The sequence below is a fragment of the Sphaeramia orbicularis genome, chromosome 8, assembly GCF_902148855.1.
Source record: "Sphaeramia orbicularis chromosome 8, fSphaOr1.1, whole genome shotgun sequence".
Taxonomy (NCBI): Eukaryota; Metazoa; Chordata; class Actinopteri; order Kurtiformes; family Apogonidae; genus Sphaeramia; species Sphaeramia orbicularis.
In genome coordinates this window covers 2,739,634-2,766,388 of record NC_043964.1, presented here as the reverse complement: position 1 = coordinate 2,766,388, position 26,755 = coordinate 2,739,634, and the positions used below count along the sequence as shown (strand labels likewise).

The window sequence follows — 26,755 nt, the reverse complement described above, 5'->3', positions numbered from 1 at the left end:
GTCCATCCTCCTCAGTCTGGCTCTGCTCCAGGTTTCTGCTGTTAAAGGTACTTTTTCCTTCCACTGTCACCAGTCACAAGTGTTTGCTCCTGGAGGATTCTGTTGGGTTTCTGTAAACTGGATTTGATTTGCTAAAGCACTTTGTGACCCTGTCTGTGAAAAGTGCTCTATAAATAAAATTTACTTACTTACTAAGTCACAGGTGTCAAACATGCGGCCCGGGGGCCAAATCCAGCCCACCAAAGGGTCCAATCTGGCCCGTAGGATGAATTTGTGAAATGCAAAAATTACACTGAAGATATTAACAATCAACAGTGTAAAAATCAATTTACATACACATTTAACCAATCAGATCTCAATTGGGTCAGACCAGAAAAATATTATCATAATAACCTATAAATAATGACAACTGCAGATTTTATCTTTGTTTTAGTGTTAAAAAAAAAGTAAAATTACATGAAAATGTTTACATTAACAAACCATCCTTTTACAAAAAATGTGAAAAACCCTAAAAAAATATGAACGTGAAATGTCTTGGAAAAAAATAAATGCAATTTTATCAATATTATGTGTATTTGTAATTGTAATGTAAGTTGTAATGCACATGTGTAAATGATAAACTGATAAACTGATGCAGAATATTGTTAAAACTGCACTTGTTTTTCTTAAGACATTTCAAGTTGTTCCTGTTATTCAGATTTTTAAGGAAACGATGTAGATATAAACATTATCATAATGTAATTTTACTTTTTCCACTTGTGTTTTTTTTGCTGGTCCGGCCCACTGCAGATCATATTGGGGTGAACGTGGCCCCTGAACTAAAATGAGTCTGACACCCTTGTACTAAGTGAATGAGGCAAAATGAGGAGAGAGAGGAGGAGAGTGAGGATGAGATGGGGTGAGTGGGCTCAGAGCACCAAGCTGTTCTATTAATCTGCAAATTTTCTCAGATGACGCAAAGACTGTGACTTTGCCTCCCGTCCCCTCTGCTTCTTCATCTCCACATCCCGCCTCTCTCCGTGTCTCTCTCCCGATGCCTCGCTCTTGTCGGATGGGAGACAGCGACACTCAGCAGGTACGTTTTGTTATTTCCTTGTTGTCTTTTTTTTTTTTTTTTTTTTCCCACCTCACTGTGTTTGCGTTCATTCACAGCTGACACGTCCAGCTGGGCTCGGACCATTTATCACTTTCGACAAGGTTGTTTTCTGTTCGTTTGGCTTCTAGAAAAGACTCATTATTCACTGATTGCTTTGTTTTTTTGTCTCCTGTAATTATTGCAAAAATAGATTGTGCTGTTTTCCATCTGTCTCATTCATATTTGCAGCGGTTACATTGAATTATCTTTGGTTTAAAAGTTACCTGAAGTGTTGAGTTTCACACTGTTCTGCTTGAACATGTGGGACCTGTATTTCATATCTGTCATCAGCATTGTTTTAGTGTGATGTCTGCTGTCACAGCGAAGGGGATCAGAGAGATTTAAGACTGGAATAAGGAGTTTCCGAGGCGTCTGTCGGCCAAATGAGGAGATGGATTTACTGTACGGAGCGAATGAGCTGTGCAAAATTCAGTCCTGCTGGAATGAGGAGCGATGGAGGAATGGAGAGGACAGATCAAAAAGAGAAAAGAGGGGAGAAAGAAGGGGAGCAGCAGGAGAAAAAGGGAGTTTATAAATAGCAGAGCTTTGCAAGGGTGAAGAGAGCAGATGTGATAGACAGTCTGTGCTTAAGGAGTTCAAACAACAGATTAATACACTCAGATTATCGTCCGAGAGAAAGAGGGGGGGGGGGGGGGGGCGTGTGCTTGACATGTGGACACACACACGCAGATGCAGGATAAATCACACCAACACATGTGGAACTGACTCGACACAGATACAAGTGTTTTCTCTCACTCACACTTCATATTCAACCAGTCGCACATGCTGACGTTCACACACAAGGAACGAGTTTATGCTCGTTTTCTCCTTTTTACTGTTTCCAGAAAATCCAGTTATTTCCCAAACAAGTCCATTTTTGTGATTCACTTATTGATTGTGTTATTGTTCTTATTTGGCAGCAGTTTGGTCCACCATTTAGTTATCATCAAGTATTACAATATCCTGGAGTCAGACAAAATGAGCAAAACTTTTTTTTTTTATAAAGAAAATCACATTTTTTCTCACTCACACATAAATATCTACTGAAAAACTGAGGTAAAAACATACACATCTGAATCAGTTTGACACTTTAGCCCAGTGGTTCCCAACCTTTTTTGTCTCCTGACCCCATTTTAACAAATAAAGGTTAATTTTAGAGGACATTTAGTCTATATATAAGGACAGAGGCAGTAAATCCAGGTGTAGATTACTGCACAAAGTGAGAATTGGATTTTTCTTGGTCAGGATATGTACACTGGAAAAAAAATGCCCTCTAAAAACAAATAAAAAAATATTTAATACAAGATATTTTAGCTTGAATTAAGCAAAAAAATAAATAAAAATCTGCCAATAGAACAAGTGAAAATTATCTTGAAATATGAGTTTGAGATTTTTTTTTTTTGTTCAATTCAACTTTTTTATTTATTTATTTATTTATTTATTTTTGCTTAGTTCAACATTTTTTTGGGCTTGTTTCAAGATTTTTTGCTCAATTCAAGATTTTTATTTTTAATTTTTTTTTTTCTTAATTCAAGCAAAAAATCTGCCAGTGGAACAAATGAAAATTATCTTGGTAAGATTTCTTGAAATCAGATTTTCCAGATCTATTGTCTAAAAATCAGTTCTTATATCTCACTGAAAAGTTCCTCTTTAGGTGATTCTGTCGTATTTTAAGTGTGATGAGATATTTGGACTAGAAATGAGAAAAATACACTTGGTAAGATTTAGATTTTTTCCAGTGTACAGTCAGTCCAGCTGTTATTTCCAAGGCTGACAATTAATACTGAACAAACAAGAACTGAAACTATGAATTCTGAAAGAGCTGCAGCATCTGAAACTGACCACAATGAACATCTGACACAGAAACAGAACCACAGAGCTGCAGTTTCACAACCAAGTTTGTCATGTGTGTTATGGATTGGGATTATCTCTGTCAACTCACCATATATTTTTTATTAGTAAGTTTTTTGGGTTTTTTTGTTTGTTTTTTTTACATTTTTATCAATTACTGGAAATTTCAGGCAACCCCATTTGAATTCCAGGTGACCCCACGTGGGGTCCCGACCCCAAGGTTGAAAAACACTGTTTTAGCCTGTGTGTGTATGACCACAAATGCATGCACTGATCTTTGAAGCATTGAAAGTTGGTAGGTATACTGAATTATTGAGATATTTTAGATTTCTGTGCATCTATTACCTAAGAATAAATGAAGCAAAGTGCATGAATAAGTGTCCACGGTGTTGGGTGATATGGAACTAAAACAACTAGGGATGTCCGATATTGGCTTTTTTGCCAAAAACCGATATGCCGATATTGTCCAATGCTTAATTTCCGATTCCGATATCTACCGATACCGCTGCCGATATATGTGGGATATTAAACTAATTTTAGGTGCCATCACATATCTCCTGTCATGGAATTAACACATCATGCCTAATTTTATTGTGATGCCCCATTGGATGCATTCTCAAATGCAACAAGGCTTTCAAAATGTAAACACCGTCTGTGCAAAGAATACATACTTCAACTGAAGTTGTGGAAAAAATGCCGTATTTATTTATTTTCTCTCCCTCCCTCCATGAGTCTATTACAGTGTGGCAACTCTACTGTACAGTTTTGAAAACTGCACATTTCTTTCAGCTACAAACAATGCTTCATTTACGTGTCGGTAAATGCTGGTGAAATCATGGCATTATTTTATCGGTTTTAATGATAGGCAAAAAAACCAATAACGATATTCACCGATATTACATTTTTATGCCAATATCGGTCCGATAATATCGGTGGGCTGATATTATCGGACATCCCTATAAACAACCAAACCTATGAATATACAAGAGAACAGCTGGAGAAGAACTGTCCACTGGAGTGACCACTGTGCATGAAAGGATCAAACCATGAAGACCATTTGTAAATTAGTTTTCACTATTTATGGGTTATTATACTATTATTTAACTTGAGATCACATGGGTCTGTATGTAAAACCTGCACTAAAATCAGTTCGACACCACTGACTGTTCATATCTTCAGTGTCATTTTTGCACTTTCCAAATTCATCCTTGGGCTGGACTGGAACCTAAACATATATTTGCCACCTCTGCCTCAGACGGCGTTAAAACATGCCAACTAAGGACACATATTAACCCATGTGTGGTTACAAACACTGATGGACAGTCCACATCTGTTGAATGCTGACCTTCACTGCGAGGGTTAATACGTCCTGTCCACACAGACACGTGTTGGATGACAGTCATACATATGTCGAAGGAATTAGGTACTGCTCAGCTTTGAAGTGTGAGGATGCTCTGGTTGATGTGAGGCTGGTGGGATTCAGGAGACAGACGGTGTTCCTGTAGGGAGACGGAGACTTCCTCTAACACACAGGTGTCAAACATGTGGCCCGGGGCCCAAATCCGGCCCACCAAAGGGTCCAGTCCGGCCCTGGGATGAATGTGTGAAATGCAAAAATTACACTGAGATGTTAACAACACCGGGTTACAAAAAAAATGTTTTTTGCAAGTTGTCTAGGTTTTTTCAACTGAACTAGGACCATTTTGCACCGCTAAATCCAAAAATGACATCTGTTTTTCTCAATCAGGTCAGGTTTTTTGCTAATTTGATTTTGAAAAATGTGATCTTCTCACAAAATTGATTATGTTTTTGTGACTTTATCAGTTGATTTTTTTATATAGTTCTCACCCAAAATAGGTTTTAAGAGAAAAAAAATCATTTTCTAACAGGATTCCTGTTAGGTACAATGGTGTATTCACCACAGGTGTAGCAGAATACGTCAGGCTTATTTTTGCAAGATCTTCTAGTCGAAGCCATTTCATTCACCTGTAATATTAAAAAAAACATTAAACATAAATTGGCAAAAGTAAAATCTTCAGAACTCGTTTATTGCAAGAAATATGAAAGAATTTTGTATCATATGATGTGAAAATGCCCATAAATGTAAGCACAAATGTTAAAAAGCCAATATGTAGCATAGTTCAGAAAGTTGACCTGATTGAGCAAAATGAATGTGATTTTTGGATTCAGCACCAAAATGATCCTAAATCAGCTCAAAAAACTTAAACAATAAATTTGCTGTTGACCAGTGCAATCCTTTTAGTTCAGGTTCCACATTCAGACCAATTCAATCTGAAGTGGGCAGGACCAGTCAAATACTATCATTAGAACATAGAAATAATGACAACTGCAAATTGTTCTCTTTGTAAATGTAAATATTTTCATGGGTTTACACTAAAACAAAGTATTATTTCACAAAAAAATGTGAATAACTTGAGAATTAAGTGCAATTTTAACAATATTCTGCCTGTTACTAAATGTTTCGTGTATTGTGGACTGTGATCTGTAAGTTATAATGCACATGTGTAAATGACAAACTGAGGCAGAATATTGTTAAAATGACACTAATTTTTTCAGTTTGTTCATGTTATTCACATTGTCTGAAAAGATAGTTTTGTAAATGGAAACCTTTTCATAATGTAATTTAACTTTTTCGCTCTAAAACAGGGCTGTCAAACTCATTTTAGTTCCGTTCCACATACAGCCTCATATGAAATAAAGTGGGCCGGATCAGTAAAATAAATAATGTAAAAAATAGGATAAGAACTTAGAAATATAATATAACATCAACTCTAAAGTTTTCTCTATGTTTTTGAGTGAAAAAAGGAAAATTCCGTAACTAAAATGTTTACATCTACGAACCGTACTTGAACGTAACATGAACAAAGTCCAGTCCGACCCCTGGGATGAATGTGTGAAATACAAAAATTACACAAAAATATGAACAATCCTTTTAGTTCAGGTTCCACATTCAGAACAATTCAATCTGAAGTGGGCAGGACCAGTCAAATACTATCATAATAACATGGAAATAATGACAACTCCAAATTTTTCTCTTTGTAAATGTAAATATTTTTATGTATTTACACTAAAAGTATAATTTTGCAAAACATGCGGATCAACCTGAACAAATATGAACAACCTGAAATGTCTTAACCTGTTTAACCCTGACCATATTTTCAGGGGAAAAACGCCTAAACAGACAAACCCAAAGTAGGTAAGGTAAGGTAAGGTAAGGTAAGGTAAGGTAAGGTAAGGTAAGGTAAGGTAAGGTAAGGTAAGGTAAGGTAAGCTAAGCTAAGCTAAGCTAAGCTAAGCTAAGCTAAGCTAAGCTAAGATAAGATAAGATAAGATAAGATATTCCTTTATTGATCCCCCAATGGGGAAATTCACAGTGTTGTCAGCAGAAAAAAAACATAAACATAAACATACACATAAAACAGTCATATAAATTTGAGTAAAAACGTGTTTAAAAGGAGAGTGCAAATATGGTTTGATATGAATGTAGTGCAAATGAATGAAATGAAGAATTCCTTCACAATAATAAGGTTCATATGGATGTTCTTGGTGTCTGTGGACATTTACAGACCTCACAGAATCTATTCCCATTGTCTAAAATATTGTATCTATTACTCTGCCTGAGTAAACAGGAACTAACTAAAAGAGAAAGTAGAATTTTTTATCCTCGCCTGTTTTTTTTCGGCTGGATTGACGATGATATGCATAAATTAACTGTTCATGTCGGAGATTTTTAATAGCGTATATTTCACCCCACAAAGATTAAAAATCATGTTTGAACATTAAAGTTTGCACTAAAATACACTTTTGATGCACTTTTATTAACATTAGGGTCTAAACTTTGAGCAAAAGTTGAAAAAAAAAAACATCCATTGTCCTGATTTATTATATTTTTATAGTAGATGAATATTTTAATTATTTCGGCCAACAGGCTGATTGGGCTAAAGAGAGAAGTCAGTACAATTTTAACAATATTCTGTCTGTTATTAAATGTTTTGTGTGTTTGTAGATCCAGTGTGATCTGTAAGTTATAATGTACATGTGGAAATGATAAACTGAGGCAGAATATTGTTAAAAATTACACTTATTTATTCAGTTTGTTCATGTTATTCACATCTTTTGAAAGGCTAGTTTGTAGATGTAAACCTGTTCATAATGTAATTTGCGTTTTTCGCTCTAAAACACAGAGAAAAGTTTGGAGTTGACATTATTTCTATATTCTTCTGTTATTCTTTTACTGGTTCGACCCACTGCAGATCAAATTTAACTGAATGTGGAACTGAACTGAAATGAGTTTGACAGCCCTGCTCTAATCTGTTTGTAATAATAATAATAATAATAGTAATAATAAACTTTATTTGTATAGCACCTTTCATACAGAAATTGTAGCCCAAAGTGCTTCACATTGATTGAAAAAATAAAATATTAAAATACATTAAGATTTGATTATACGTCAAGACATAAAATGAAATTTGAGAGAAATACAATAAAATAAAAATAAATATAAAAACAGCGCACATTAAAATATTTGATTATACATAGAATTTTTGATGTGCAAGAAATAAGATGAAATTTGAAATACAATAAAATAAAAAATAAAAACAGAAATAAAATAAACTAAAAATAAAAACCGCACATTCCTGGTTCCTGAATTGTGACCCCATTTTTATGTCCTTTCAAAGGCTAATGAGAATAAAAATGTTTTTAATTTGGTTTTAAATATATTCAGTGAACTGGCTTCTCTAATGTCTTTTGGAATTGTATTCCATAACTTTGGTGCATAGTTAGTAAAGGCTGCGTCCCCCATTTTCTTTGTAATATTTCTGGGAGTCGCTAGTAACCCTGCGTTTGATGACCTCAGTGTTCTAGTTTGTACATAATTGATCAGTGAGTTTGCAATGTAACTTGGTCCGGTTCCATTTAGAGCTTTATACGTGAGGAGTAGTATCTGAAAATCACTTCTGTAGGTTACCGGTAGCCAGTGCAGGGAAACCAACACTGGAGTAACGTGCTCTCTCTTCTTGGTTTTGATTAATAACCTAGCTGCAGAGTTCTGAATCTGTTTAGAAGATACTGACTGCTTGGATTTTCTGTTTGTCGCTGGACACGTCAGCAAATCCAAGTGGACGACCTTTGACACCTCACACTGTAAGTCCAGATAAGTAGAGTTTACTCCAAAAATGTGAGGCGAGTGATTGCACTTAAATGATTTGAGTAATGGTCGACTAATCAATTGGTTTAAGTAGGTTCAACTTTAATGCTAAAAGTATTGAACTTAAACTATTAAGTAGAAAACACTCAAAGACAAGTTATTTGTACTTTAAATCTGTTGTAAAATCAACCCCACTATCCAACCATTCAACTCTGCATTTTAGCTGACACTGACTAAATTTCTCAATTGCAGCCAGATTAATTTATCATTGATTAAACAACATTTTTTATGATACTCAAACTCAAACTCCTATTCTTGTCCATGATATTTATGAAATTATTCAAGTTAATACATCGTAGCATGAACAGAAGTTAGCTCAACGTTATTTATCAGTTCAGGGAGTGCATTTAATTTGACTAGACCCTCAGATTTTCATTGTGCAGCTACAGTCTTAGATGAACAGTAAATCCATAGTTCTTCCTCTGGCTCTGACTCATGGTGCAGCTCTACAAAAATACAAAAACAAACACAAAAAGGCCAAGAAACACTGACATACACACATTAAATCCAAATTAACACTAACACCACAACCCCGCTGAACCCCTGCACAGAAAAAGAACACATTTTCAACAACATGCCCAATACCCACAATGCAATGCACGGATAAAAAGGTGTGGTCAGGACTAAAACTGAGTGATTTAATTCCATTCAACTTTAACTTTTTCGTACTTTCAACTATGTCTACAAATCAGTAGAATATACTGAACATTTTATAGTAACATCATAAAACTTAAATCATTTAAGTGCACTGTAATTAAAGCATTTTTTAGTAAATACAAATTCCGGGCTTACAGTGCTAGAATGATTAATTTTATAATTAAGTCCAATTATTAACGCCTTTGATGATAAACATGTTTAGTTATGAATATGAAAGTCTGAAAACGTAATAGAATATTCCCTTATGCACATACTGTCTACTTTTTAAAAATAATTTTAATATTTTATTTATTTATTTATTTTTACATATGTCATGCTTCTTATAGTGTGTTTTATATTATGTGCTCATGTTGTGTTTATACTGTTTTTCATTTAACCTCCTCAGACCCAGGACATGTCAGCAAAGTACCAGCTTTTTTGTTTTTTATTAAACCAGTGCCTATAGTGGAAACATCATGATGCAACAGTTTTTTCAGATGCAGTTTTTAACATTTTTATGAAATGTCCTTTGTGGTGGACAGTTTTCTTTCTTTCTTTTTTTTTTTTTTTTTTTTGTATAAAGTTGTGAAACTCTTGTCCACAGATGTGGACAGTGGGTCCTAGGAGGTGATTATATCTGAGTATTTAAGTTTGCACCTTCTTAACTGAGAACTACCTGTCAAAATGTCAGTACGTGTACACATAAAGACAATGAACATTCTTGAATCTTCAGTTTAGGGTTTTATTATATATTACAGCGAACTCAAACATGACAAACCAAAGGGAGCTGGGTCAGAAACAGACTTCTACTGGAAGTGTGGGATACCAAGAAAGCAGCAGCTTGTGTTCCCTTTGGCCTTCAGACTTCTGTCAAACAAACATATGCAATTATTAACATACGTACATGTGTGAAACACTCACTACACTTTGTGTTTTTCCATCAAAAATATCAATAGTTTTCTGCTGATAAGTCAGCTAATGCTTTTTCCTCCTTCAAACTATTGTCGTTATATTTGCCTCTAAAACTGAGGTCAGATGCAGATCCTGATAAACATCTGTTTTGTCTTTGTTTATTCAGAACTAACACATGTTTGTCCATCTATCTATCTATCTATCTATCTATCTATCTATCTATCTATCTATCTATCTATCTATCTATCTATCTATCTATCTATCTATCTATCTATCTATCTATCTATCTATCTATCGATCGTTCTATCTATCTATCTATCTATCTATCTATCTATCTATCTATCTATCTATCTATCTATCTATCTATCTATCTATCTATCTATCTATCTATCTATCGATCTATCTATCGATCGTTCTATCGATCGTTCTATCTATCATTCTATCTATCTATCGTTCTATCTATCGTTCTATCATTCTATCTATTGTTCTATCTATCTATCTATCTATCTATCTATCTATCTATCTATCTATCTATCTATCTATCTATCTATCTATCTATCGTTCTATCTATCGTTCTATCTATCTATCTATCTATCTATCTATCTATCTATCGTTCTATCGTTCTATCGTTCTATCTGTCGTTCTACAGTTCTGTACATTATTGTAATCATGTTCCTCATCAGTTTGGTCTCCGCCTCCATACTCACACCCGTCTCTTTTTCATTCATCCTTTTCCACATGTGTGTTCCATGCCAGTGTTGATCTGTGAGGTGTGTGTTGTGGTGTATTGTTGCAGCAGGGGGAGGATGGAGGGATGGGGGTGGGATTATAACTCGATCCCTTTGCAAAGCTCACACTAAACAATCAACCAGTGGAAGTAATCCTCTGGGACACACACACACACACACACACACACACACACACACAAATACGGCTGCATCCCAAACACCACACCACTATGTGTACTGGCAAGAATCTGGCCACACGATACAAATCACAACGATCACAATACGATATATCAGGATACATCACGATACTGTTAAAAAGGCCATTTTTATTTTTTTTTTAAAGATTTGTAAGATTTTTTAAAATTATTTTTATTATCATTGATTCATTTTGCATTCATTGATTCATATATATTTTTGAAGATTTTTATATATTTTTAAGATTTTTAAGATTTAAGATTTTTAATTATTTTTATTATCATTTATTCATTTTACATTCATTTGTTCATATACATATATATATATATATATATATATATATAAGATTTTTATATATTTAAAGATTTTTTTTTTAATCATTTTTATTATCATTTATTCATTTTACATTCATTTATTCATATATATTTTAAAGATTTTTTATATATTTTTAAGATTTTTTGTATTATTTTTTATTATCATTTATTCATTTTACATTCATTTATTCATATATATTGTTAAGATTTTTTAAAATAGATTTTTAAGATTATTTTTATTATTTTTTATTATCATTTATTCATTTTGCATTCATTTATTCATATATATTACGATTTTTATGTATTTTTAAGATTTTTTTTATTATTATTTTTTATTATCATTTATTCATTTTACATTCATTTATTCATATATATTTTTAAGGTTTTTATATATTTTTAAGATTTTTTTTCCTGGAAGAACATAATTAGTCCAGAAATCTGCACAAATAGTAAAGACATTTTTATTTGATCCCAACAGGATCTAATGTTAAATCACAAAATCTTCCAGTTTCAGATCCTGTTCAAATGTTCAGATTCTATTAGTTCAGAACTAACATCAGAACGTTATTTTAGTTCAATCCCAGTAAAGGAACTAACATTATTGAATAAACAGTGTTAAATAATAATAAATAAAATATAAACAAAAAAGAACAACAAAAATGAACCTTCGCAATATTTTATTTGAATAAATACCTAAAAATACTGATACAGCACTTTATAATATCAATACAAGTTTGTGAAATGAAATATTGCAATATATTGCAGAACCGATATTTTCTTACAGCCCTACTATGCATGTTCATTAAATCCATCCTCATGTCTGTCCGTACATTTACACATAAAGAAATCAGCTTCATCATTTGGGTGGAGGTGGATTCTACTGCTTTACAATTACACGCAGATGTTTTTTCTTTTCGTACTTGTAAGACATGTCCTCTTATAGTGGACAAAACTGTATGCACTTTAGATAAAAAAGTAGATTTATTATCTTGACACATGCAATAATATTTATCCAAGCTGAAGTAAACATCAGACTGCCAAATGTATATTTATCCTCCAGTTTCTGGGTCTATGAGCACAAAGAAGATAAATACTATCATACAGAGGAATTACAGACGCAGCACAGCTATTAAATCTTAAGTGAAGGCAGACCCATAAGGAGGGGAGGGGAGGGGAGGGGGGGGACTTATATCTGTATATATAGCCAACGTACATCGATTTGATCTCTTGAATAAACAACAGTGATTGGCTGGGAAGCTGACCAGATCAAGTTGAAGGCTATAAGAGCATTGACGTGGTTGAATCAAACACGACATGGTTTGACGTGTCCTGCTCTGACGGTGTCTGTAGTACGTCCTTGTCTTAATTACAGTAATCAAAGTCTGCTCTTTGGAGAGATTAATTCATTCTGTCATCGTGGTTTGACGTTATCCTGGAAACCATGACGATTACGAAGATGTGTTGTAAGTACATGGCTACATGTTGATGCAAACTGTGTTGTTGTTTTATTTACTTGTTTACTAAAGCGTCTTTGAGTGTCCAAAAAAAGTGCTATATATGTGTGATGGATTATTATTATTATCATCGTTATTATTATTATTATTATTATTATTATTATTATTATTATTGTTGTTGTTGTTATTATTATTAAGATCCCCATTAGCTTTCAGATAGCAGCAGCTCTTTTGCACATTCATGCTGCTATACACATACAACACAGTGTTTTTCAACCTTGGGGTCGGGACCCCACACAGGGTCGCCTGGAATTCAAATGGGGTCACCTGAAATTTCTAGTAATTGATAAAAAAAATTAAAAAAAAAAAACTTACTAATAAAAACTATATGGTGAGTTGACAGACATAATACCAATCCATAAAAGACAAACTGTGGTTGTGAAACTGCAGCACTGTGGTTCTGTTTCTGTGTCAAATGTTCACTGTGGTCAGTTTCAGATGCTGCAGCTCTTTCATAATTCATAGTTTGAGTTCTTGTTTGTTCAGTATTAATTCACAGCCTTGTAAATCCAAGCTGGACTGACTGTGCTGACTGACTGTGAATTAAGCAAAAAAAATCTTGAATTAAGCAAAAAAAAAAAATCCTGAATTAAGCAAAACAAATCTTGAATTAAGCAAAAAAAAAAAAAACACCTTGAATTAAACAAAAAAATAAATAAATAAAACATAATTTAAAAAAATCTTGAATTAAGTAAAAAAAAAAAAAAAAATTTTGAATTCAACAACAAAATCTTGAATTAAGCAAAAAAAAAAAAAAAAAACAATCTGCCAATGGAACAAGTGAAAATTATCTTGGTAAGATTTCTTGAAATAAGATTTTTCAAGATCCATTGTCTAAAAGTAAGTTCTTATATCTTACTTAAAATCTTATTTCAAGAAATCTTACCAAGATAATTTTCACTTGTTCCATTGGCAGATTTTTTTTGTTGAATTAAGCTAAAAAAAAAAAAAAAATCTTGAATCAAGCAAAATAAATTTAATTAAGCAAAAAAAAATTCTTGAATTAAGCAAAAAAACAAACAAATCTTGAATTAAGCAAAATCACAGCTGGACTGACTGTACAGATCCTGACCAAGGAAAATAACATTCTCCCTTTGTGCCGTAATCCACACCTGGATTTACTGCCTCTGTCCACAATAATATACACTATATAGACTAAATGTCCTCTAACATTAACGTTTAATTGCAACATAGTATAGCAAACTATTACATGATCAAAAATAATAATAATTTTAGCCAGAAAAAAAAAAGTCTCTGTTTTGAATGTCTGAGGTCTGCAGAAATTTGTGATGTTAAAATGGGGTCACGAACCAAAACAGGTTGGAGCCACTGCACTAACACATCTTAAATCTTCTACTCTACCTCATAACACAACCAGACAAACAGATATCATCATAGAACAGGTGTACAGGTGTTATTTATTCATATATATATATATATATATATATATATATATATATGTATATAATATTATTGTCTTGTATCTTTTTTATTATTATCATGTGGTGCACAACAATTTCGTTGTAACTTTTGTGCAATGACAATGAAGGCTATTCTATTCTATTCTATTCTATTCTATTGTGTTCTATTCTACACAAAGTAATGGTGCTTAGTGCTTTGAGTCTTTGTAAAACCACGTACATATTTCGTATGAGGTGAGCTGGTCTGTTCTTAACGTTCCCGTGCAGTACCATGGTGTTGTTCTGTGCGACTGTCTGCGTTGTGGTTGAATTTGGTCAGCGAGGGCATGTAAACAGAAGCCCAGTGCTTCTGGACCAGCTGGGTTAACCTCCTTATTGGTTTTCTCTTATGAGCTCAGTTTGACTTTGAAGCCTCTCCATCTTCAGCCCCCCCCCCATGCTCTGACGCTCATCACTAACATGTGTTTCCCAAGCTTTCTCACAGAACACAGGCCTCTGCTTCTGTGGTTCAGAGGGGAGACCTCCTGTACTGCAGACTCTTAATACCTGTGTCCTGCTGTACTCCAACCCAGCATTTAGTGTAAGCTGCCTGACCAAACCGTCTGGACTCGCTGCATTTTATTAGGGATGCTAAGCTGTCGTATGATGTAACAGGCATGACTCCGACGAGTTGTGACTCTGATCCTCCAATCAGCACGCTGCAACAATCTAAATCTTACCCAGTGTATTTTTCTCATTTTTAGTTAAAATATCTCATCACACATAACGTCCTCAGACCCAGCTATGGGTTTTCTGTCCACATTTGTGCACGAGAGTTTCACAACTTTATAAAAAAAAAAGAAAAGAAAAGAAAAGAAAACTGTCCACCACAAAGGACATTCCATAAAAAATGTAAAAACTGCATCTGAAAAAACTGTTGCATCATGATGTTTCCAATATAGGCACTGATTTAATAAAAACAAAAAAAGCTGGTACTTTGCTGACATTTCCTGGGTCTGAGGAGGATAAAATAAGACAGAATCACCTACGGAGGAACTTTTCAGTGAGATATAAGAACTGAGTTTTAGACAACAGATCTGGAAAATCTGATTTCAAGAAATCTTACCAAGATTATTTTCACTTGTTCCACTGGCAGATTTTTTTGCTCAATTCAAGATTTTTTTTAAAATCTTAATTCAAGTAAAAAATCTGCCAATGGAACAAGGGAAAATTATCTTGGTAAGATTTTTGGAAATACGATTTTTCAAGATCTATTGTCTAAAAATAAGTTCTTATATCTCACTTAAAAGCTTATTTCAAGAAATCTTAACAAGATAATTTTCACTTGTTCCACTGGCAGATTTTTTGCTTGAATTAAGCTAAAAAAAAAAAAAAAAAAAAAATCTTGAATTAAGCAAGAAAAAAATCTTGAATTAAGCAAAAAAATGTTGAATGAAGCAAGAAAAAAAATCTTGAATTAAACAACAATAACAAAAAATCCCAAATTAAGCAAACAAAAAAAAAATATTGAATTAAACAAAAATAAATTAATAAATAAAAATCTGCCAATGGAACAAGTGAAAATTTTCTTAGTAAGATTTCTTGAAATCAGATTTTCTAGATCAATTGCCTAAAAATCAGTTCTTATATCTCACTTACAAGTTCCTCTTTAGGTGATTTTGTCTTATTTTAAGTATGATGAGATATTTTGACTAGAAATGATAAAAATACACTCACTGAGATTTGCATTCCTGCAGTGCATCTGTTTTTCCTGAATGTAATTGTTTCTTTTCATGAACTAAAGCCATGAAAGTCGGAGTCATATTCAACCAGGTTTTGAGGACCGTCCGTTCGCCCCAGACGGACAGAAGACCCCAGGATGAGCCGGTTACTCGAAGCCAGCTACGTTTGGTCTCGAGGCAGCTCTGACATTTCCTGGAGCAGGAACATAATCTGTCTTTTGCGGAAGGATGACAGATTTGCAGTCCGGCCTCAGGTCCTTGAGTACATCCTTGGAGCTTAGACTCCCCAGCGCCGCCCTCCTCTGAGGACACATGCTGTTGCTTCATTACTTCAGGGCCTCCATCTGACCTGCTCAGGAAATAAAGGTTTAACCTCCGGCTTTCAATGTCACAGAAGACGACAGTTGTGTTTATTCCAAATGGATTATTCTCCAACACGTATGAGAGGAATTTAAAGCATTGTTTTAAAAAGGTTTGGGAACTTCACTTCACCGTCCTGATGAAGTGGACGAGTGACGAGGTTGACTGAGTGACTGAGGGTTATTATGGTAAAAAAAAATAAAATAAATTAAACTTAAAGAAAAACAAAAACAGGGGTGGATATGGAGACTTTAATAAACAACAGTTATGTAAATAATAAAACCACTTTTTCAAACTAGCAAAAAAACAAACAAACCTGGAATTAAAAACCAAACTGAAAGATTTTAAGAAAAATGAAAACTCATAAAAAAAAATAAAATTCAGCACTAGTAATAACTCTGATGAATGCAGTGACAGTTTGAAAATAATTAAGCAAATTTAAAAAAAAAAATAATAATAATCTTGAATTAAGCAAAAAAAAAATTTAAGTAAGCAAAAAAATTGTTGAATTAAGCAAAAAAAATAAAATAAAATCTTGAATTAAGCAAAAAAAAAAGAAAAAAAGAAAAAAAATCTTGAATTAAGCAAAAAAAAAAAAAAAAAAAAAAATCTTGAATTAAACATCAAAAAAAAGGTTTTGGAACTTCACTTAATTTGTCCTGATGTAAAGGTGGACTGAGTGACTGAGGGTTATTATAGTAAAAATAAATAAACAAATAAAACTAAAAAAAGCCTAAAATAAGGGTGGATATGGAGACTTTAATACACAACAGTTTTGTGAAGAATAAGACCACTTTTTCAAACTAGCAGAAAAAAAACCTGGAATTAAAATAGTTTGTAAAATATCGTATTGGTACAAATGTAGGGATGTAACAGTTACCGGTATAACGATAAACTGCTGTAAAACTGCAGACGTTAGTATTACCATTTAAATTCTAATTATCATGATAACTGTGTTTGATTACTGCAGTTTTCAGGGAAAAAACCCTATGGAAAGATCTGCTTTTATTTCAAATATTTGAGTATAGTTTTAATTTATTACAATTTTAATTTTCTATACCTAATATTTGGAACCAATATTCACTTTTAAAGTCTTTGAAAAGGTTCGTTAAACATCTGTGTATTATTTATGCAATAAATTATATACATGTTTGAAATTGGATTTTATATATTTTTTGTGTGTTTTTTGTCCTGTTGTGTTTTTATAGTAGGTTAAAGTGAAAAAAATAATAGACAGATGATATAAATAAAGTTGTGCTGAAAAAACAGATCCCAAACATGGGTATAGTAAACATTTGTTTCTATAGTATATAAAGGCCAAATCAAAAGGACTGAAAAACGGACAAAATAGACTCAGACCACTAAGGGTTAATATTGGAATGTTTCTGACACAGAAGGGACATTGTGCTGATTATTTAATTTTTATTTTTTTTTTGTTTTTTTTTAATACAACTTGCTTAAATTCTTTCAGTGTGTGTATCAGTACTTCTTGAACATTTTGAGCACAATTTCAACAATACCGCGATAATAATGAGAACCGTGATAATTTTGGTCAAAATAACGGTGATATGAAATTTTCATGTGGTTCCATCTGCAGACGAGTGTCTGTTGTGAAGGATGTGATCACAGAATGACCTCCGCCTCTTAAATGTTACCAGCTTTCATCGTTTCTACATCTGAACCGTCTACATCTGTTCTGATCGAGCCACGACGGTGGTAAAACATCAGCTAGTTTTGTTCGATAAATCGTTGGAGCTTTTTTATCCGTGCCCGTGAAAAAGGACGAGACAGTCCATGTCATTCCTGCTGTCATTCAACTAAACGTGGTTTACCAACAAACAATGTTCAGCCGAAGAATGACATAAGGATTGAAAAGAGGATTTGTGAAGACTATAACGGTGGAACCCCCTCCCCCCTCCCCCCTCCTCTGTTGCGGACTCTGAGTTCACTGAGGATTATTTCTGCAATTGAAACTTGGCAGGATATTCTCCGCCCCCAAAAATATACCATTTCAGATCCCACTGGCATTCTGACTTTGGGCTGGCGACTGATGCGTGGATGTTTGAGTTGACTGCTGGGGATCGGTGATATGGCCAGAGGAAGCAGAAGATAAAAGGAGGGCACCCAAAGTAGGAGGTAACACTTTTGTCTTTTGGTGACTATATTCCACCACATCCTTACTCCTCCGTTGCAGAAAATGCCATCCACTGATCTGATGGATTATAATCACGTCTGATTGCAATTGTCCCACGGAGTCCGACTGTTTGTAAATGTGACATTCATGCATCTGACAAGGACTTGGCATGGCTGCACGGCGCTCCAGATGTGTTTATATACGATTCATGCTCACAGATGGTGGTATGTCTGACATTTTTCTCAGGACTAGAATGTGTGAGGGTGCACATATTCTTATTCAGAGTTTCTGTCTCATGTTGACGGTGGTGGGATGGATGGCTTCATGAATAACACTGGTCAACAACAAATGTATTGTTTCAGTTTTTGGAGCTGATTTAGGATCATTTTGGTGCTGAATCCAAAAATCACATTCATTTTGCTCAATCAGGTCAACTTTCTGAACTATGCTACATATTGGCTTTTGAACATTTTTGCTTACATTTATGGGCATTTTCACATCATATGATACAAAATTCTTTCATATTTCTTGCAATAAACGAGTTCTGAAGATTTTACTTTTGCCAATTTATGATTAATGTTTTTTTTAATATTACAGGTGAATGAAATGGCTTCGACTAGAAGATCTGGCAAAAATAAACCTGACGTATTCTGCTACATCTGTGGTGAATACACCATTGTACCTAACAGGAATCCTGTTAGAAAAGGATTTTTTTTCTCTTAAAACCTGTTTTGGGTGAGAACTGTATAAAAAATCAACTGATAAAGCCACAAAAATGTCATCAATTTTGTGAGAAGATCAAATTTTTCCAAATCAAATTAGCAAAAAAAACCTGACCTGATTGAGAAGAACAGATGTCATTTTTGGATTTAGTGGTGCAAAATGGTCCGAATTCAGTTGAAAAAACCTAGACAACTTGCAAAAAACATTTTTTGTAACCCAGTGTAATCCAGAGTTGATGCACAGGAGGTTGATTGGACTTTTACTGATCATTATACAGGATTTATTGTTATCTTTGGTGAAACAACATCCCTTTAAGATAGGTTTTAAGGGCACTGAGTATTCAGCATATTCTTATTTCCATGCATTATGTCAGATACAGCTGTAACATTTGTTAAATAAATATTAAAAGTGTGCATGTCTGTTTTTTTTAGAACAGAATATACTTTTCTGACAGCACTTCCAGAACAGAAGAGCGTCTGCTGCTCCTGGTTTATTCTATACTTCATTAGTTTTAAGAAAGCCTCTTGTTTGTCTGTGCTTTAAGGGAATTATAATGAAAACTGATTGGCTACGAGATATGAGAGGAGGAGCCACAAAGCTAAAGTCACACCCCTTTTCTTTGTGTCCCATGGGACCTTATTTCAGAAAAAAAAAAAATCCATTTGATTTGATTTAATTTGATTTAATTTGATTTGATTTATTCATTTATTTTGAACATTCAAAGATAAAAAAAATAAAACAACATAACAAAATAAAACATTTAAATGGACAGAATCTACAGGGGTTGGACAAAATAATGGAAACACCTTCACCTCAAGATGATAATGCCCCAATCCATACAGCTAGAACTGTTAAAGAATGGCATGAGGAACATTCTAATGAAGTTGAGCATCTCGTATGGCCGGCACAGTCCCCAGACCTCAACATTATTGAGCATTTATGGTCAGCTTTAGAGATTCAAGTAAGACGTCGATTTCCACCGCCATCGTCTCTAAAAGAGTTGGAGGGTATTCTAACTGAAGAATGGCTTAAAACTCCTTTGGAAACAATTCACAAGTTGTATGAATCAATACCTCGGAGAATTGAGGCTGTAATTGCCGCAAAAGGAGGACCTACACCATATTAAATTATATTTTGTTGATTTTTTAAGGTGTTTCCATTATTTTGTCCAACCCCTGTATCTTCAGCACATACAAGTCTGAATATTGCATGGTCAAAAAGGAGTAGGAAGAAGTATGAACTTGATCCATCATAGTCTATGGCTGGAGACAGGCAGGCTAATTGATTGATTGATTGATTGATTGATTGATTGACTTATTTTTATCACACACATAATGTTTGTATAATTAAAAGATTATTTCACTGGTTAAGAAAGTCACAGTTTGTTGTAAAACTGTTGAAGCATTTGACCAAATTAGACCCAAACTGGCCCACAAAAGGGTCCGATCCAAATCCAGCCCTTTTAGTTCAGGTTCCACATTCAGCCCAATTCAGTCTCCAGTGGGTCAGACCAGTCAAATATTATCATAATAGCTTTGGCTAACGTTCCTTCTTAGTAAAGCTCTTAATGTTAGCATCTGTCATTTAGTTCTAGATTTCAGAACTGAATCGTTTGTGTCTTCAGTTGTGTGATTATGAACCTTGTGCTCTACATGATTTGTAAACTAGCTTAAACTGAGGCTAACCTAGTTTTCCAGATCAGGGGCTCCTCTAGCACACAGCTGTTGGATCGGTGTTGGATCCAGTATTTGATGTGAACTCTCCTTAAATCTCCACAGTACCAGTAGATCATCCACTCACTTGGGTCAGTACTAAGGGTTCAACTCCAGTAAATCAGTAGTGAACTGTGAACACTACTGCTGGGCCTTTACCGCCCAAATCACCGCCAACAGAATCCGTCTGCACTGACACAAAACCTCCAAAACAATAGTATGTTGAATGAAAGCACTCACCAGCTGGAATCCTCTAATGAACCAGGACCAGGATGGACACAACTCTGGGTCTGTTGGATGCTTTCAGCCTTTGCATTGGGGATTTTCCCGGCGTTGAACTCAGGTTCATGTAAATGTCAGGATGGGTGATTTCTGTCCCAGATCAGTGTTGGTAGAACACTGGTTGTTTGGTAGCTTGGATGGATCCATGTCCAGTCCAGTTGTCTTTAATTTCATCTTCTATTCCACAGTTTTCTGCTCTGGCTGGAGTTACTGCTGTACTCCACCATGTTGAGCCGGTTTGTTTTTGCCGCTCAGTCTGACTGAGAGGGGCGTGGCCTGTGACGGATGTGCGTTCCCTCTGTTGTGACAGTTCTCATCAGCCATCAGCCCGCTACAGCTGTGATGAGCATTAAACTGTTCAGCGTAGTTGCTACTTTCTTATTAGCGTAGCTTAATGTCAGTCACACCAGAACAACATACAAGGTTTGACCATGAGGCTGTGACTTTAAAACAACTGTGCCACCACTTTTGTGACCACCAAACTGAATGAACCTGAGCAACTAATGGTCAGCTGTAGCTTCATCTGACCAGACAAATGCTGTGAACGCATGACTCCTGTATCTGCTGTTCATATTCAGAAGCAGAATGCATGTTACCACTGTAAAAAACTGTTCACACTCATCAAGTTTCAGTCTTCATTTGATGTATTTATCACAAATATTCATATTATAATGATAATGAACATATGTTTTATTGGTCTGCATAACTCTCTGTAATCTGTCTTCAGTATTACTGTAAATATTGTTCTTTTTTTTTTTTTTACTGTTTTTGACTGTTCTTTTATGTCCTTATTATTATTATTATTATTATCAATGTAGTCTTTCTTTCACTTCTTTTTCATACTATTGAGTTCCGTTCCATTTTATCGTTACCTCTTCTTTCTTGTTCTTTTCCTCTATCTTATTTCTCTAAAGGCTGAATGTCACGGCTCCTATCTGACTAATTCTTCACTGTACTCATCAGCAATGTCCCTGAGTTTATCACCAACTCCATATAGTGTTTTATTTAGACCCTGGCCCATCCTCTCTTTTCCATTTAGATGATGATGTACAGATTACATCTCTGGAGTTGTTTCTTCGTGTTGTGTTTAGCCATCGCCTGCTGTGTTTGGGTTGCCTGCAGCCATACTTCTTGACTTCCCTTGCGAATCCAAAACCAAATACTGAGAGGACATTCCTGTTGTATTAGCAGTAGGTGGCCTCGGTTGCCCCCAGTCGCACTTTAAAAGTTGAGTCAGCCACCCAGGATGGCAACGATGTGGATCCTCACTGGCCACAGGAAAAGAATGCTTTGTTAAGATAGTCTATAAACAATCCAGAGTCTTCACACTGGACGCATCAATTAAAGAGCTCAGAGTGTTTCATTAACTGGTGAACGTGCAGGCCAGCCTGTGCTAAATGGGGTTGATGCATGTATTGTCGTATCGCTCACTGTTTCCACAGGCAGGATGACGAACCAGGCGACAGCGAACCAGTTCGGCGCAAAGAACGAAAAAGAGGAAAACCAGCGAGATGACAACACAGACGTTGCATATAAAGATGCGGGTCACTGCAGTCGCAACACCCACAACCTACTGCTGGGACTCACTGTCATGGGTACGCACTCATGTTGTGTTTACCTTTGTGCTGGCAGCTATTGTCCAAAACGAAATGCAAGTTAACACTGCAGTTTAGTTAACCCTCCGGCATCCGGGTGCGCTTTTTAGGCACACTTTGCACTTTGTGTTAAAAAACTTCATATTATTTTTCACAATTTAAATAAGGTTAGAATTCAAAAGTTGTTCATTTTTGCATGATCTTTAAAATTCTGGCCACCAACTAAAATTTGCACATTGTAAACAAAAGAAAATTACAAGACTAGCATCTGTCACCAAGTGTGCCTAAAACGCACTATTTCTTCCATTAGAACCACCGTTTTTGATCCAACGCCATTAAGGCATAAATCCTGCTTTTACTGATATCTGGGCTTCATTTGAGAGGTGAGGGTCTAAATTAATTTATCAATGTTGTTAATGTTGCTGTTAATCACTGACATATGCCAGGCTGCAAAAATCAAATAATATGTAATCCAATTTTTTGTAGTATTTTGGGGAAAAAAAAAAAAAAAAATTAGTTTTTTGCATCAAAAAATTGAAAAGAGATTGTTTAAAGGGTTAAAAAAAAATCTAAAATGAATGATTATTTGATATGTATGATGATTAAGGGCTGACTTTGATTTACAAAAATAAAATAAAATTAGAGCAGAAAAATAAATCAATATATAATATTTAATAGTTTGATTCATAGGTGTGCCTTTTTGGCACACTTGGTGACAGATGCTAGTATTTTTTAACATTTGACCTAGCACCAAAAATAATAATGCAAATTAACCAGTGTTGGAGTTAATCACTGACATATGCCAGGATGAAAAAAATCAAATAATGTGATCCACTTTTTATGTAGGATATTGAAAAAAATTAATTTTTTGTGTTTTTTGTATCCAAAAAATGGTTTGTTTACATTACAAACATGGCATTTAAAGGGTTAAAAAATGTGACAATTATTCAGTATTTGGTATTTTTATTTTCGGCTCAAGTTGATGAAATAGATAAAAGTGTAAAAGTATTAAAAACAAACTGTATGAAAAATTTTTGACATTATTCCACAAGTGTGCCAAAAAGGCACACTTGGTGTTTAGTAAGGGCCTTGGTGGACGGGATACCAGAGGGTTAAGCAATACCTCAGAAAACAAGGGTGGTTTGGTTAATTTCGAAATAATTTCACATGAAAAACCCAAAGTTTTGACTGAAATGCTTCTTGAGGTTAGTTCTATTGTTAAAAAAAAAACAGCCATTTGTGCAAATATAAACACGCAAAATCCTAACTATAAAGACACCATAATTTTCTCATGAGACATCTTGTTGTTGTGTGTCTGTGTAAACACTTTGGTATGTTTCTACAATGGCTGTGTTTCCTGTCAAAAAGCCTTGCAAAGTCACAAAGTGTGTTATTTTTGCCTGCTATTTGTCAGCCAGATCTAAATCTCAATTTAAACCTGTTTATATTACAGTAGACGGTCATCATTAGTCAGAGGTCTCTTTCATGTCAGATGCAAAGAAAACATTTTAGGGAGAAAAGAATCGGGCCAGAAAGTCCACCAAAGTGCAATGACCTAGAATCTGTCATCTCAAGTCTAAACCAGCACACAGATGGAAGTGCTAATCATATTTACATCATATACAACATTTTCAGATTCATGTATATGTATTAGGAATGTAACGATATGAAAATTTCATATCACGTTTATTGTGACCAAAATTATCACGGTTATCATTATTATCACGGTATTACTGAAATTGTGCTCAAAATGTTCAAAAAGTACTGATTCACACACTGAAATAATTTAAACAAGTTGTATTTTGAAAAAAAAAAAAATTAAAAAAATAATAATAAATAAATAATAATAATAATTGGCACAATGCACTTTCTCTTGGCAGAAACATTCAAGTATCAACCCTTAGTGGTCTGAGTCTATTTTGTCCGTTTTTCAGTCCTTTTGATTTTGCCTTTATATACTATATAAACAAATGTTTACTATACCCATGTTTGGGATCTGTTTTCTCAGCACAACTTCATTTATATCATCTATTATTTTTTCACTCTAATCGACTATATCAACATAAAAATACATAAAATCCAATTTGCAAAATGTATTTACTTTATTGCATAAATAACGCAAAGATACTTAACGAACCTTTTCAAAGACTTTAAAAGTGAATATTGTTTCCAAATATTAGGTATAAAAAATTAAAATTATAATAAATTAAAACTATACTCAAATATTTGACATAAAAGCAGATCTTTACGTAGGGTTTTCTCCCCTAAAAGTGCGTTAATCATGAGAATTAGAATTTAAATGGTAATACTAACCGTTGGCAATTTTGCGGCGATTTATCGTTACACCGTTAATCTTTACATCCCTAATATGTATGTATGTAGGGTCGTCTGTGAGGCAAGGGATGGATTTTATTGTAAAAGACATTTATTTGAACATATTTTCAATTTTTTACTGAAACAAATGTTTTAGTGAATTTGTGACGTATGAGGCGTCTCTCTTCTCTCTCAGGTGTGGTTATGGGGGTGGTGTTTGGGATGTTACTGCGGTACATGATGGTGACAGACAGCGCTATCCTCACCATGGTTTCCTTCCCTGGAGAAATCCTCATGAGGATGCTCAAGATGCTCATCCTGCCTCTAATCATCTCCAGCCTCATTACAGGTGTGTCAGTAAACACACATGCAATACACATGATTTACAGCATACGTTAGTGTGGGCGTACAGGTATTTTCTTCTCTGAATGCTAATAATTTTGACATGTTGGTTCATGCTAATTCTTCTGCCAGCAATGCTAAATGCTGTCATGGTCTTAACATGTTTGTTTGTTTGTTTGTTTATTTATTTATTTATTTGAATTTGCATTAAAACCAAACAATAAAACGATTATATAAAAGAAAGTCCAACATTTGAAAATGAGCAGGATGAAGTTTAACTTATAATCTCCCACCCCCTTACCCCATCTTTCAACCCACCCTAAATTCCTACACAAAACACAAAACTGCTATAGATATCAAGTAGATATTGTCCTTTTTGCAGCAGCATTTCACATTAAAGTAAACTCTGTCCTTTTTTTTTCGTAGCAGTAATCGTGCACAAAAAAAAAGTCCTTTTCATGACAGTAATACACATACCAAAAACAAAAATGAAATATCTGTTCCATAACAATAATGCACAAAAAACCAACAAAAACTGTCCATTTCTTAGCAGTAATATACTTATCAAAAATAAACTATGTCCAATTCATAACAATACCCATATAAAAAAACAAAACTATACTCTGTCCATTTCTTGACAATATTACTTACATTAAAAAAAAAAAACCCAAAATGAACTCTGTCCTTTTCATAACACTACCCAGATAGCAAAATCATTATGGCTTAAATCTGGCCCAAAACTGGCATCCTATTTTGGCAAAGTTCTGGGCGGATGTAAATGGCCCAAAATAGGCAAGCCAAAATCTAACCAATAGGAAGCCAAAATTTACCCAAAACTAATTGCGGACTTCCAAAATATAGCCATAATTGTCCCAGAAAAGCCCCAAATCCCTATAATCCAGCCAAAAAGTTGCCAAAACTGCCCCAAAGACAGGCCAAAAGGAGGCCAAAATTCACCCCAAATTTGTGTTGATCATGTTTTTAAAATGAAGTGGGTTTTCTTCTGGGTAGAAATTCCTGCTCTTTGTGCAGTGTTTTGGCTTTACAGAAATCTGCCAAAACACAACCAAAACACATCCATATATGCAATAAGATGTTGCCGCTCTTTAGTCAGTCTTCTGTCTTGCCATAAACATGCCGTACCATCCCTATATTTGATCCCGCTCTTTGTCCAGTCTTTTGGTTCACCACACATATGCCAGAACTCAGACATATACTGCTGGTACCACCACATCTATTATGGATAACCTTAGCCATACCACAGTTAAGCCTGAAGGTTTTCATAACGCCAAAAAAAAGACAAAAATGCCAAACGTATGCTATAATACTGCCAAAATATTTGCTATCTGGGTAATGCCCATATAAAAAAAATAAATAAAAAGTAAACTCTGTCCATTGCATAACAATAATACCCATATAGAAAAACAAAAATAAACTCTTACCATGTTACCGTCATGTACTAAACATTGTTAAAGTGCTTGATTTAGCCACATTCATTACTCATTACAGCACCAACATGTCGACAATGGCCGATGAAAGTGATCATTTTAGCGAGAAAATAATTTTTCCAGTTAGCAGTTAGCTAACTTTAGCAGTTAGCAATAGCAGTTGAAGCTGACGATTGTCATGTCATGACA

At 34.4% G+C, this 26,755-nt stretch overlaps 1 protein-coding gene across 3 annotated transcripts in view; it reads left to right on the top strand.

The window, feature by feature from the left end:
• Positions 1-913: 913 nt before the first annotated feature.
• Positions 914-26,755, top strand: part of slc1a9 (solute carrier family 1 member 9) — a 51,304-nt gene continuing 25,462 nt past the window's right edge. The window contains exons 1-3 of one of the 3 annotated variants that reach the window (XM_030141884.1): positions 914-1,075; positions 22,311-22,463; positions 24,973-25,125. In XM_030141884.1, coding sequence (XP_029997744.1) covers positions 22,316-22,463; positions 24,973-25,125 — 301 coding nt within the window. In that variant the 5' untranslated portion in view covers positions 914-1,075; positions 22,311-22,315. Of the gene's footprint in view, positions 1,076-18,019; positions 18,154-22,310; positions 22,464-24,972; positions 25,126-26,755 lie in introns of those variants that run through there. The other 2 variants (XM_030141885.1, XM_030141886.1) reach the window with 2 other exon arrangements.